A 14168-nucleotide genomic window follows, 5' to 3' on the forward strand; every position below is an offset into this window, starting at 1 on the left:
TTAATGATGCATCTGGAAATCAAAAGCTAGCATGTCTGACCTAAAGAATAACTACTGTAGCTCAAATTGCTGAAAGGCTTAGGTCAGAACACACCTATGCCCTTCCAACTCTGAAAGCCTAAACAACCTACATGTGAGCATGAGAACCATAGAGCAATGGAAGAAGGTGGTCTTAAGGTCTAATGAATGAAGTTTTTTTATTTCATGTGCATGTCTGGGTGCATGTGTATCAATTATCTGGGGAAAATGTGGAACCAAGATGCTCTGAGTGATGTTCTCATATGAAACCTTGGGTCCTGGCATTTATGTTACTTTGAACAATGCACCCTGTCACGCTGTAAAGATTGTTTAGGAATGGTTTGTAAAACACGACAAAGTGGTCAAGGTGTTGACTTTTTCCAGATCTTAATCTGATCAAGCACCTGTGGGATGTGCTTGACAAACAAGTTATATCTATGGCCCCACACACACCTTACAGGACTTCAAGGACCTGCTGTTAATGGCCTAGCCATGATATTGCGGCAAACTGTAGGGAACAAACACCCAGACTTAGTGAACCGCACCTTTACAGACATACTACAGTTGTTTCCAACTCGTGATGTGTATGCTTTATGTTTTAACCATAGACAGTAAAATTGTAGAAGAAAAGGTCTAGATAAACTAATTGGCAGTATGGTGTCAAGATGATTTGTGTCAAATCTGATTTGACTAGAGGTGGTGCTGCTGCAACAATTGTTGTCTAGCTTCAGGTCATGGTTCTGAACAAGAGTTGTGTTGGTATGCAAATGTAAAACAAAGAGTTTGGAGTATTAAAAATTATTTTAATAACTTTTGTGAGAAATACTCTGAAGGTGGCGTCTGCCAAATATTGTGATAAATTTTATAGGAGTAAGTTTTAACAAAATTTTTTTAACAAAAAAAAGTTTGTGGATAATCTACCCTGACAAAATCCAAGATGGTGGACACTGACTGCATAGGCTGCATTGAACTTGTCTTGACTTAGGAATTTTTAAAAGTTCAAAGTTATAAACGTAAACACACTTTCAACTTTGGTTAGATGTCCTGTTAGACTAAGCCCCTTTAGTGCTTGAACCTCAGTTTTTCCTAGTGGTGGATGGAATTTAATTTCAACTTATTTGTATAGCTTTATTTGTCACAAATGTTTATTTTATTTTATGAATGAAGCAGTTTCATTCTTTACATAGTCTCTCTCAGGTTATTCTTATCCGTTTTTACCCCTAATGAGAATGCCAGAGGCAACCATGGAATGAAAACAACTCCCTGAAACAATATAAGGAATAAATCTTAAGAAGAACCTGACTCAAAAGGGAACCCATCCATCTGGTTGACACCAAATATCCAGTTGATATGGTTTCATTTATTATACTTGAGGTTATGAGTTTTTCACTGATGGATAATTTAAATGTTTGTTGCAAATGTAGTTCTATGCCATTATAGCTGACAAATTATATTAATAGTGGTCCAAAGCCATATTTATAGTTCCTAAATGGAGCCCTCTTCAGTAGTCTCATATACCTTTATGTAGTCATGTCATGTGGTTTCCAATTTATGGGAACTAAAAGCCGAAGTAGGGGATCAGGATTGATCAGGCTTTTCAGAATAGCAGAAGGGGACTGGATCACTGTTATCTCAGAAGCTTATGTAGCTTGACAGACATGGGGTTTGAGGGTGTTGGTGGGGGGGGGTCTGTGTGAAATTCCATCATGCGCATTTAAACGCATATTTTTCGATGTAACTCCAAAACACTTATTAAAGTACTTAGCAATTAACATTCACCTCATTTATTCAGGTATATATTCACAAATCGTGGCAAATCAGGAAAAAAATATATTAAATTATCGATGGTAATATAAATGCATATTATGTGCAATTCCCAGCTCTGCATTTTAGATTTCTTTGCTTAATTAGTATTGTTTTCAAAATACATGTTGTTTTTCGTATCAAAATAAAACTAAGTAGCTGAGAATGCAGCCAGGCAGCTTGGGGCAAAAAGTAAAAAAGAGAGTAGTGAGGGGATATGGGAAAAAGAGGGAGGGATGCAAGCAAGAGGGCTTCAGAGGCATGAATGGAATTTGTTTTAACGTGGGGTACGATTTGAAATGCTGCTTCCCCCTTCCACACACAAATGAAAACGTATAACATGTGAAACTTATTTGGAGATTGCCCAACTGAAACAGTACATATGAGCGCTTTGCTTTTGTAGTGTTCAACTCTATGAGGCCACGGCAGAGGAATCCAGTTTTGCCCCAGAGGGTTCAGCACAGGGTTGACTTTGCTCTCATAGTCTCACTTACACACGAGTGTGTTTTCCTGAGCTCTGTAATGGCGCTTGCCAACATGCATACCAGCTGAGCCTGAGCTGTGGCTTTCCTTCTTTCCCAAGCACTGCTGTTGCGGTCCACTTTACCATTTCTGTCTTAAGAAACACCTCTGCTCGGTTGACCTCGCCACAAAAAAAAAAGAACGCTGTGTAAATAAAGAGTGAAACATCTATCCTGCATGAGGAGAGACAGATTGAGGGAGAGGGTAATAAAAGAAACGGAAATAGAAAAGAATGACATTTGCAGGGAATGGGAGAAATGTTGAAGACAGGAAGAAATCCAGTGGGATAAGAAGGAGGATGTCAGGACAGTTAAATAATACTCCAGGTGTACAGCACAAATTTTAGAGAAAGCATGTTGGAGAGTCAGAGAAGCGAGTATTATACCTGTGTGTTTAGAGAGTGAATACAATGGTTTGTGTGTGTGTTGAGGAAAATTGGGGGTAGGTGCCTGAATGATCTTCAGACTTCAACTTAGACCTTGTGTTTGCATGAGTGACGATAGAAATTCGATGGAAAGGGTCATTTTCAGCAGTTTGTAAGCGTTATTTTAGGATGGACAGAGGGGCGAGCATGATCTGGTGTGAGTGTGTGAGTGTGTGCTTGCTACAAGGAGAGCATGCAGAAGGGGAAGGGCCTCGAGTGAGTCGACAAAAACAGCTGCCCAGTGTAGCCAAGAAAACACAAGCAAGAGGAATAGAAGAGGACAGAAAAGGAGAGGGGGACCAGCAAGGTCCACAGCACTTCTTTTTTTTTTTTTATCCTTTTTTTTTTTATCCTTTTTTTTTTATATTTGTAGAATAGCAATATAATCTTGAGCATATAAAAAGTGCAACATATTTAAATTAGAGCAGTGTTATATGGGTTGCACCCTGTGTACGGATTGCTGCGGGGACGAGCCGGAGCCAGAGGTGCTCAGTGGGACTCTAAACAGGGAGGGGACACGCAACAGGATCAACATGAGACTCACCAAGGTGAGGTGCAAGGAGTAGTTGTTTATGTGTTGTGTCTTTTAATGCTTTCTTTGTTGTACTGTAATGATGACTTATTTATCACAACACTAAATTCAGGCTGTTGCAAATCATTTGGAGAAATTTGTTGGAATGTTGCAGTCTACAGTGGTGTGATGCTCCTTTATTCATATATATATATATATGTGTGTGTGTGTGTGTGTGTGTGTGTGTGTGTGTGTGTGTGTGTGTGTGTGTGTGTGTGTGAGATGGAATCATGGAATAAGTGTAACAAACTGCGACTGTGTGTGAGAAAAAGAGTGCATGTATATGTAATCATCTATTCCCTGAGGCTTGTGGGAATGTTAAGCCCTCTGTATGATGACACATTTGTAGTTGACCCTACAAATAAGGCCTGGGAATCAAAGTGTGTGTGTGTGTGTGTGTGTGTGTGTGTGTGTGTGTGTGTGTGTGTGTGTGTGTGTGTGTGTGTGTGTGTGTGTGTGCTTGTGTGCTTGTGAGAGAGAGAGACAGAGAGAGAGACAGAGAGAGAGAGAGAGAGAGAGAGAGAGAGAGAGAGAGAGAGAGAGAGAGAGAGAGAGAGAGAGAGAGAGAGATCCCAAAAACTCTGCACTCTGTGAGATATTGGATCTATTCCATCACACTTATTTCACTGTGCTGTGGTCTAATGTCTATAACTCACAGCCTACACTTTATTCCCAGTCTTAGATCAATAAAAAATAAAAATGAGCATGTAAACATTTATATTCATATTTTGAAAAACAGTGCTTGTGGTTTCATTTTGAGTTCTGTCATTTTTTCATCTTGATACTGGTAGGATTATTGATTATCATGATTGATACAGAGGAGGGCTTTGTGGTCGTGCATTAAAACAGCATGCAATGGTGTAGGAGTAACATTCCTTATAACTCTATTAGGTCATGAAACAACAATCAAACATGACAAATATAATAAACGTTTCATGGAATTTAATCATTAACACGCTCATAATGCTTGAACCAAATTAATGCTTGATCTTCTTGAAATATGGATAGCATTGATTTATTTGAATTAGCATGCTTGCCTTTCGTATTGTATGGTAGTAAACAAAGTTGACAAAGGAACGATAAGTGAGTTGATGTGTCAGTGTAGATGCCCACACCCAGCTGAAGTCTTGTGAGGGCAACAGTGATCACTGTGGATTTGGCTGGGGTGGTTTACTCTATATTCTTCGAATATGCTTGGAATGACCAGCCTTTAACAAGTGCTAGTTTATGGCAACCATAATCCACAGGCATGTGCCACCACACCACACAGGAAAATGCCCGGTTATATATATAAAAGACCTGTTATTCCCATAGCACAATAACAATGAGTTGTATAGACACATGTAATTACATGTATGTTGTAACTTAGACATTGCAATATTTTGGCTTATTCAGATACATTTTTAGGTTTAAGATAATTATGATTTAAGACTGATGTATAAATCTATTTTTATATTATTGCTACTTTGTCATTCAAACATATTATTTTTTTAAACCCTTTTCCTAAAGTAAATTTTCAAATTGTGTAAAATACAATTACTGGATGTCATGGTGCCATTACCAACCCAAATGCAGTAGCAGCAAAACCCAAAATTATTTATTTCTCTATCACTAGTAATCGATTTTTTTTTTTTTAAATGACAATGTTTGAAGATACACAATTGTATTCATTTATAGTAAAATTTTATGTAGATAGACATCCACAAAACATTTCCTGTTATGCATTATAATATTTTCCTGAACATTTTTCTCACTTTTAAATTTAATAAAAAAAGCAAATCAAAAAATTCATTTTAGCATGGTTTTAAAAAGCTGCAAAACACAAATTCCTTTGTCCTGAAGACACAGTTTAAACAATTACACAATGTTTTGACATCCAGCACACCAGTCAATGATGTAATTTGAAACAATAATGTATTTGAGTTAGTGCAATAATATTAAATAAGATAAAGATAAGATATACTGTTATTTGTCCCACAGTGGGGAAAAAAATAAATTAAATAAAATTATATATATATATATATATATATATATATATATATATATATATATATATATATATATATATATATATATAAATCATTGCAGTCAAAATACAAGTAATAACATAGTCCTCTAAAACATAGCAAAAGTTTGATATTATCCAGTATTAAAAAAATGAAAGATGATAAATTAGGTTCTGAACTTGCTTAAGACGTTGTGCTTGGATTGATCTCTTTTGAGGAACCTTTTAGGTTCTAAATGTAATATTTTTTATTTGAGAGTGTGATGTTGACTTGTATGTGTGTATCTCTATGACAAATGAGCACAAGACTTACATGATATAAAGTCCATGGATTTTGTGATTTCATCAAAATAGTTTGCAGTGTTAGATCGGAGCATCACTGTCTCTTTTCTATTCAGGTAGAAAATACAAAGATTTCCTTAATAATCTACTCTTAATGATCTTTTTACATTGCAGAGCTAGAAAGGAACACTGGAAAAGAAAAAGTAAAAGCTGAAACAGTGTTGTGTGTGTGCCATCACATGATTGTGGGTGTGGGAACAGAAAGACATGGGATACAGAGGGTAGGAATGCAAAATGGGAAGGAAAAGGAAAACCACTGATGTGATTCGACTAGTTTCCCAGTGCCATTCCAGTCCAGGTCACAAAAACAAATGATTTGGTTTTCTTTCTTTTTTTTTGCTACTCATGAAAAAAGAAAATTCTTCTCTTTCATAGTGGTGCATTTGGATCCAGATGTTCTGGGCATGATTTGATCATTTAGAGTGGAAGAATAACATTCAGCTGCATAAGATCCAGAGTAAATATCTCCATCAATCACCTGCTTTCTTACAAGTTGTTGCAATCATATTTTCTCATTATTGTCGTTCTCCGTTCCAATACATTTGTGTTCATTTTCCCCTCATTTTCTCTGTTTGCCTCCCCAGTCTCATCTGCCCCAACTCCACAGCTGTAGTTGATCAACACTTGGCTTCTCTCTAAACCAATCATTTTTGTCCTCCCTCCTCCCTCCTTCATTTCCTTTGCCTAAATGTTCCCATCTCTCTCTCTTTCTCTGTCTCTCTCTCTCCCTCTTTTTCTTTCTCCCTCCTTTTTCGCTCATGTTTTTATTCCCCCCCTTTTCACCATTCCATCATCAGGACTTCTTGACCCATTAAAGCAACATTACCTCACCGAACGTGTCCCTAATATCTCCTTTCTCTTCAGACCATACTTTAATTCCTTGAAGTATTTCTTAACCAAATTCACACTTGGGGCTACAGATCAATGTGTTATATACTCTGAGCGCATTTGAGCTTTTAAAAACTGAGACCCTTGTTCTGTAATTAAATAGATGTCATAGAAACATGTGGTCATTGAAACTTTACTTCATCAAACCCGCACAGTAGACTCTCCTCTACTGTTGTGGTGTATTAAGTCACAAACTGCTTCCTCTGTTCCGGTCATCAAATATCATCAACATGACTCTCTGATCTTCTCTATTCCCTTTCACATTGAACTCGTTTTTTTCTCGAGGACAGAAGGGAAACAGGACAAAGCTACAAGCAGAAAAGGGAGGAGAGTGAATTCATACTAAACCCTCTAATAAACAAAGGCTTTTTCTTCTCTTTGTACCCTCTTCCCCTCTCCTCCTACTCCCAGTGGTTGTGTAAATACTGTAAATTCATGTCCACGTGGCTCAGTGACTTGAGGAGTGGGAGTGTGCTTCAATCTTGGCACTTATTTGGACGTGGTCTCACATTCTCTCTTATTGGCTTTGAGCTCGTAAGCCCCTGTATCATGTGCCTCGTACCTTCTTATACACTGGTTGCATAAAAGCCCAACATTTTCTTCCCTTCATCTTTCCCATCATCTCAGTCTCCCTGTTGTCTGTAGGGCAGCCTTTAAAAAGCAACATTTGCCAGCTTTAACACACATTTTTTAAAGTTAATAGATTTGTTATGAATTTGCTTTTGTTCTTACATTGGCAATTAATTCTTTCATTTTCAGGAGCCATTTTTATCATGCTCAGGGTCATTTCTTGGTTTATCATTTCGGCTATCTTCAGTTTCACAATGATTCGTGGAACCAGTAAAAAAAAAAGGATCATCACTTTAAGACACTGATCCATATACTGCATGCCTCATCTCACATTTTCTGTATTTTGATTTTGTAATTGCTTGCTTGCAGCTTATTTGAACATATGATACTTTTGAGCTCAGTTCAGCATCTTTACAGCTGACTCAGTGGTAAACCTGTGTAAAGTTATATTAAACCTACTTGATATTTTGGGATTAAGTTACCTCAGTAAGATTTTTTAGTGTAAATGTATTAGCATAAACATACGTTTACATTTTAGTCTATTTTAGACCTGTGTTATAAAAAATATCACTCCAAATGATGTCATCTTATATATCTTGTGCATTTTTTTAGATTGGGCTGTTCATATCTGAGCACACTTCCTAAAAGATCTTGTTTATGTATTAATGTTGGTTTCTTTAAATCTAGATTTCCAATGGATCATTTTTGAAGACATCTGTTTTATCCCTTTTTCCTGGCACCTGACGTGTTCGTGCACTTTTGTATGATTACATGGTTCACCACTGGGTGTCGCAATTAGCTATTTGTTGTGCTCCAAGAACATGCCAAATATGGATCAATATGTGAGTGGGCAGTTTTTAAAAAGGAGTAAATATTTGAGTAAATATTCAAACAGTAGTGTTGCCCTAAAGCTTGTGGATAAATATCTTTGCCTTTTTGCTGTTTTTTTTCATGCACTTTTTTAATTCCAGTGTTTCATTGGGTCCAGTAGTTTTAATTATTTCTATTTAAATCGCAACGAAAGAAAAATAGATTTTTCCTCTCTTTTTCATTATTAGTATTATTATTATTATTATTATTATTATTATTATTATTATTATTATTATTATTATTATTATTATTATCATTCATCCCCTTAATCTGTTTAGTATTGGCGCCAGAGAACGGAGAATAAGAACAATCTTCCATTGAAGCCATAAGGAACCCGGTTCCGCCCATTTTCACATTCCAGCCAATCAGCGACGCGTTCTTCTCAGCGCAGTAGCCAATCAGACAATGGCGCTTCAAGAACTCCGTTTTTCAGCCGCGGCTCCGCCCCTGAGCTCAGAGTTTGAGGGAAAGTAAACATGCGTGTCAGTAGACTTAGAGCTGCAGTACACTATTTACACTGAACAGCAAAAATAATAATAATAATAAACTATAAATAAAAGCTATAATAAATATTAATAAATGTGCTTGGACACCATTGTTTCTTAAACCTGCTTCAGTGCTGTTTTGAGGAGCACCATGAGCAAGGTAAGTTACTATTACATACATACTTAGTGTTTTTTATTATTATTATTATTCATTTATTTTTAATACAGAGCGAACTTTGCTGGATTTTGCTGAACTTTTGATAGTAATTTATAAGTAATTTGCTCCTGTTTGTGGACTTTTGGTTGTCAGCATCATACATACTGACAGTTGTGTGTTTGCGCACGCGCTCCCTGGACTCTGATTAAATAGTGAGCAGAGGGTGTTTGTACCTGTGTGGGGATTTTTTCTCTCCTTTAGTATAAAAAGTATTTTTAAAAAAAAATAGTAACAGGAGCAGTGTTCAAGCAAGCATCATAAAACCCTTCTATATATGTATAAACCTATTCCAAAATTGACTTGTTAATCCTCCAGGGTCCATGTTTTTCCTTGTTCTGTAACGGTAAAGACCAGTTCGGTGAGTTGCCATTTTCCAGAAGATTCTGCGCAGTTTGTCTATAACCATAATGTAGCCTTAATGAACCTTTATTAGTCTTGTAATAAAGTCTACAGGGTTCATTTGAAACACTTATGGTGTGTTTATGGGCAGTGTTTTTGTGTTTGCTGTGTGCTGAAGAAACATGGATATTTGTCATTTGTGTTCTGTTTCTGCTGCTCGGTGGTGTAACGGAAATGTCTGGTTCCTGGAAAAAGTCCTGAAAAGATTGTGGCGCTCAGAAATGAGCCGGATCTCAAATTACCCTCTGCTCCCTTCATGTGCACTACGTATATATGAAATTGACAGGTTTCTGGAATACACTGTAGTGTAGGTCCACTAGGGATTGGATTGGAATAAGGCCGTTGGTTACTAATGGCAGCGTTGTCTCTGGTTATTAAGCGCTTCACTGGAGACACTTTCATTTGTGAATATGAAGGACGAATCAGATCGCATGTGACCTCCGTGTGTGTGTGTGTGTGTGTGTGTGTGTAAGATCAAGACTCTAAGCAGTGTGTTACTAATCACATTACTGGAACGACTGACACTAACTGGAAGCACCTCCAGCTGAGAGCCTCTAAAGCACCACATTTTCAATGACCCTGAATTGCATCTCGTTTATTACTTGACAAAGGACAAAAAGACTTGTCCATCAATGACTGCACACCTCAAAAGCTTTTTATGTAGCACACAATCTCTCTCCTTCTTGAATAAATAGCTCCTGCATAACCTAGAGGTGTGTTTGGGGTCATTGTCCTTTTGGAAAACAAATGATGGTCCCACTAATTGCAAACCAGATGGGATGGCATGTTGCTTCAAAATGATGTGGTAGCCATGCTGGTTAAGTGTGTTCTCAATTTTGACTAAATCACCAACAGTGTCACCAGCTATCATACTTCCTCCACCATGCTTCACAGTGGGAACCACACATTCAGGAACTCTGTATGTCTAACAAAAACACAGCAGTCAGAACCAAAAGTTTCACATTTGAACATTTCTACTAATCTAATGTCTATTCCTTGTGTTTCTTGGCCCAAGCAAGTCTCTCCTGCGTGTTGTTCTTCCGAAGTAATGGTTTCTTTGCCGCAATTCCATTATGAAGCCCTGATTCATGCAGTCTTTTCTGAACAGTGGATCTTGAATTATGTCTGCTGCTTGAATTCAGAGAAGCAGTTATGTATAATAGACAGTTTCTGAGGCTGGTAATAATAATAATAATAATAAAAAACGTATCCTCTGCAGCAGAGGTAGCTCTTGGTCTTCTTTTTCCTTTTTCCTTATGAGAGCTTGTTTTATCATAGCATTTGATTATTTTGGAGACTGCACTTGGGGATAAATACAACATTCTTAAGATTGTTCATATTGACTGACATTAATTTCTTAGAGTAATGAAGGTTCAAGTGTGTCCAAATTTTGACTGGTAGTGTACATGCATGGCATGGAGCAGATGACTTGAAAAAGGCATAAATATCAATTAGTGTAATAATGTTGTGCTTTTTTTTATTATTCCAGTCAGACATTATTGGCTGCATGCTGTTCTGACATCACTGAAATGGAAATAGCACCGTTGCTGGAAATGGCTTTTATTTGGACAGCCGTTTTCAGTGTTCTCAAGCATAGGTGATACTGGTCAGGTTTTTCTCACTCGCCGTTTAAGTAGGTCCTGCGTAGAAGGAGTTGGCAGAAAGCAAACAGACTCTGGCTTTCAGAATGCAGTCAGCTATGCGAGGCCATTAAAGGCACAATGAGGACTCAGCGACTTGGTGTACAAGATGAGAAGCATGATTGTGTCGACTGGGATTTTAGGAGATGAGCCGAAGCTTTGGAATCATAGCTGTTTGAGCAGATTGAATTCATGAGAAGGTGAGAGACTCGGACAGACTGAAGGACTAAAGCACTGCTGCATCACACTCTAGGTAGAAAAGCAAGTGTGTAAGTATCTGCAGGTATGGTCAGATAGCATTTGGGGTCTTGTAGGAAACTGTTTACCTATGGCATAGGCTGTAAAAGAAGTTTTAAATTTTTATTACAAATGTAATTACAAAATATATATTGGATATTGGTAATACTGAGATTTATTATTAAAATAAAAAATGTAGCCGTTTAGGCTGGTGTTTTCAGCTTTCCCTGTTATATAAAACTAACAAGATAAAAAAAAGCTGTAGAAAATATGAAAACTGTACATTCGGGAATTTAGACAAGCCTGCTATCCGTCGCTAGTGATTTCATGGCTGTTTAATTAAAGTGAAGTTCATGAACACTTCATGAGAAGTAAAGGAAGCTTATCCTACAGGAATTTGCCAATTAGCCAGCGCTATGGTTCATTAGGAGTTCCTGAAATGCTTCAGCTAGTTCTGCACAGTGGCCGGTTTGTAGGGACTGTGGCATTTTGGCATGTTGCTCAATACACATCCTGCATACAAACAGCTAGCATTTACAGCACACATTTGGAACAGAGTTGAACCAAACTTCTTTTACATCTTGCTGAACAGTGCGCTTCTGTAATACTGTGGATTTGCCCACGAAATGCATTACAAAAGTTTCATTCTCAAACTGCACCTGATGTTTTTTTCTCTTTTCTGTGGCCATCCATGCACAGTGTATTTTAGATTGCACAGAATTCTAGTGAGAGATTTTGTCTGAACTCCCATATATATCGAGCTGCAGAAGAGCGAAAACAGCTGTTTACTGAAGGGAAATCCACACGCTGGTGTAAATGTGCTGGCTGGCAGTGTGCTGATAAAAGCAGTGATCTGTTACAGTGAAGTTGCTTTCATGTCATACAGTCCGAGTGAATTTAGGAGAAATAAGTCAGCAAAAGAAAATGACTACAATGTGTTGCTGCACACGGCAACAAATGAAGAGTAAATGCAATAGACTGTTAACATAAGTGACAAAAACAATAAAAACAGAACAGCTGCAATGGTCTTTGGCTGTAGGTCTATACATCCCTATATACAGTATCTGTGCTAAAAGGATGAACACCGTTCTTCACAAAAGGTATTCTTTCTGTGGTGGTGGTGGAAAGATAATGTTCAGCTAAGTCAAGTGCCTTATTGTGTCTTCCTGTATGAGACCACTTTCATCAGGATAGAAAAACGGCATCACAAAATCGTCTATTGTTTTGCATTAACTCTGACATCTAGTTGGACTTTTGGACCGAACAAAAGACCAGCTACAGCATAACAAGGCTCTTTAATGTGTTACCTGCCTGTTTGTGGTCCAGTAACAACAAGAGCTGTGTTTTAGAAAAAAAAAAGGTATTTCAGTGAAATTGAACTTCCCATGAAAAGTAACGAAAGGTGATTTTTTTAGTTACTTAGTAATCGGATGTTATGAACAATGGCTTGGCAAAACTGTGCAGCCATACATGTATTTTTGTGCATTTGGCATCTCGGTTGTGTGTTTTCATGGTTTGTGTGATCTACGTTTCCTGCTGCGCATATCCCGTAGTCTCAGAGTCTCCAGCCTTTATTATGATCTTCAGGAAAACTTCATGTTTGGTAAGCTGATAACATTGTGTCCTTCGAGTTGTTCTTCGATAAAAATGAAAAGGAAAAAAGAAAGAAGCTGCTGGTGTTAGACTGTGTATGATTAGTGTGTGCAGTCTGGCATGACACATGTCATGCAGTGTGTGACGTCTGGATTGGACTGGTCGGTGCAACAGATGTCAGTGCTGATCGGAAAATAGGCTTCTTTAAGTTGTTGAGTGAAGCTTTGATATTTACTAGGCATGACAGTAAGGATTATAGGTTTAACCAGAATGTTTCCTTAAGCTCTAGGCTTCTTCAGTTCCATTCAGGAGCATCCACAGTCACACGAGTAGAAAACTGATCAGTTTTGAACAGCCTTTAGTTAAAGAATTGTTGTTGGTGTATTTCTCTAAATAGGTCTGCCAATAACAAATCCTTACTTCATACTAAAGTTTGAAAAAAACAAATGTAGCCAAAGTGAATAGAATCGCATCTGGTGTGTTTTAGTGGAAAATTATGTAATAACCGCAAAAATATTTCACCTTACAGAATGTGTGGCTAAAAGACTTTCTGTGCTGTAAAGATGTAGAAAGGAAAAAAAAAAATTAAAAAATACAAATAATAAAAAAGCAGAAATCGAAACAGAGTTCGGAGGTTGATTTATTAAAAGTGGATGCTTCTTGGAACCTGAACCGGTGCCACAGTGGTAGTCTTTCTTTTAAGAATCCAAGCATGCACGGTCCATGATCTGTGCCAATGATTTATAATGGTCATTTGTTCAATGTGAAATCGGTAACAGAGGTTCTTGAGAGTTTATGAAGCGCCAGTGGCATGGAAACTTGCATGATGTGTTGGGAAGGTCGAGGGGACGAGAGGGCAGGAAGCCTAAAACAGTGTGGAGCTGACCTCATCTCTGGAACAGGCAGTCTCTGTTCCCCTACTGCCTGTCCCACCCTACACACACACACACACACACACACACACACACACACACACACACACACACACACACACACACACACACACACCCAAATATACAGTCAGTTCCTTCTTTTTACTGTCCCACCCTGTTGGGACACAATGATTCAGTGAGGCTAGAATTGGGGGTACATGCTTACACACACACACACACACACACACACACACACACACACACACACACACACACACACACACACACACACACACACATATTCCCAGTTGAAGTGCTCCTGGGCATAATGAAAGGGGGCATCATAAATGCGAAGCCCACAGCTAAACACTTGAGATCTGCAAACGGTACTAAACACTGCATATAGTCTCTTACAGGATAAAAAGCGGGATTCTAGATTTGTATCCTATATAATGATGCTCAGTTTCACAGCAGTTATAGGAGTATCATTTTTCAGAGGGATTCATCATTGTCCTTTGGTGACACTGTTTTTAATTGACCAGCCCATGAGAGAAATGTTTAAACCTTGACACGCTTAGTTTTGATGGACAGTTGATAGTGTTTGTTTCTCATGTGTGTTGCAGATTGTCCTTTTGCTCTCCTCAATCGCTCCTCTGTTCCTGCATTTGGTCTTGAAATGAAGCGAGAAAGGGGAGGGTTCTTGCTCTTAAAG

At 38.0% G+C, this 14168-nt stretch overlaps 1 protein-coding gene across 4 annotated transcripts in view; it reads left to right on the forward strand.

The window, feature by feature from the left end:
• Positions 1–2973: 2973 nt before the first annotated feature.
• The window catches only part of tns2a (tensin 2a), a 42773-nt gene continuing 31578 nt past the window's right edge, over positions 2974–14168 (forward strand). For 2 of the 4 annotated variants that reach the window (XM_083570076.1, XM_083570075.1), the window contains exon 1: positions 2974–3315. In XM_083570076.1, coding sequence (XP_083426202.1) covers positions 3202–3315 — 114 coding nt within the window. In that variant the 5' untranslated portion in view covers positions 2974–3201. Of the gene's footprint in view, positions 3316–8460; positions 8659–14168 lie in introns of those variants that run through there. The other 2 variants (XM_083570074.1, XM_083570077.1) reach the window with 2 other exon arrangements.

The sequence above is a fragment of the Silurus aristotelis genome, assembly GCF_946808225.1.
Source record: "Silurus aristotelis genome assembly, chromosome: 19".
In the NCBI taxonomy this organism is placed as follows: Eukaryota; Metazoa; Chordata; class Actinopteri; order Siluriformes; family Siluridae; genus Silurus; species Silurus aristotelis.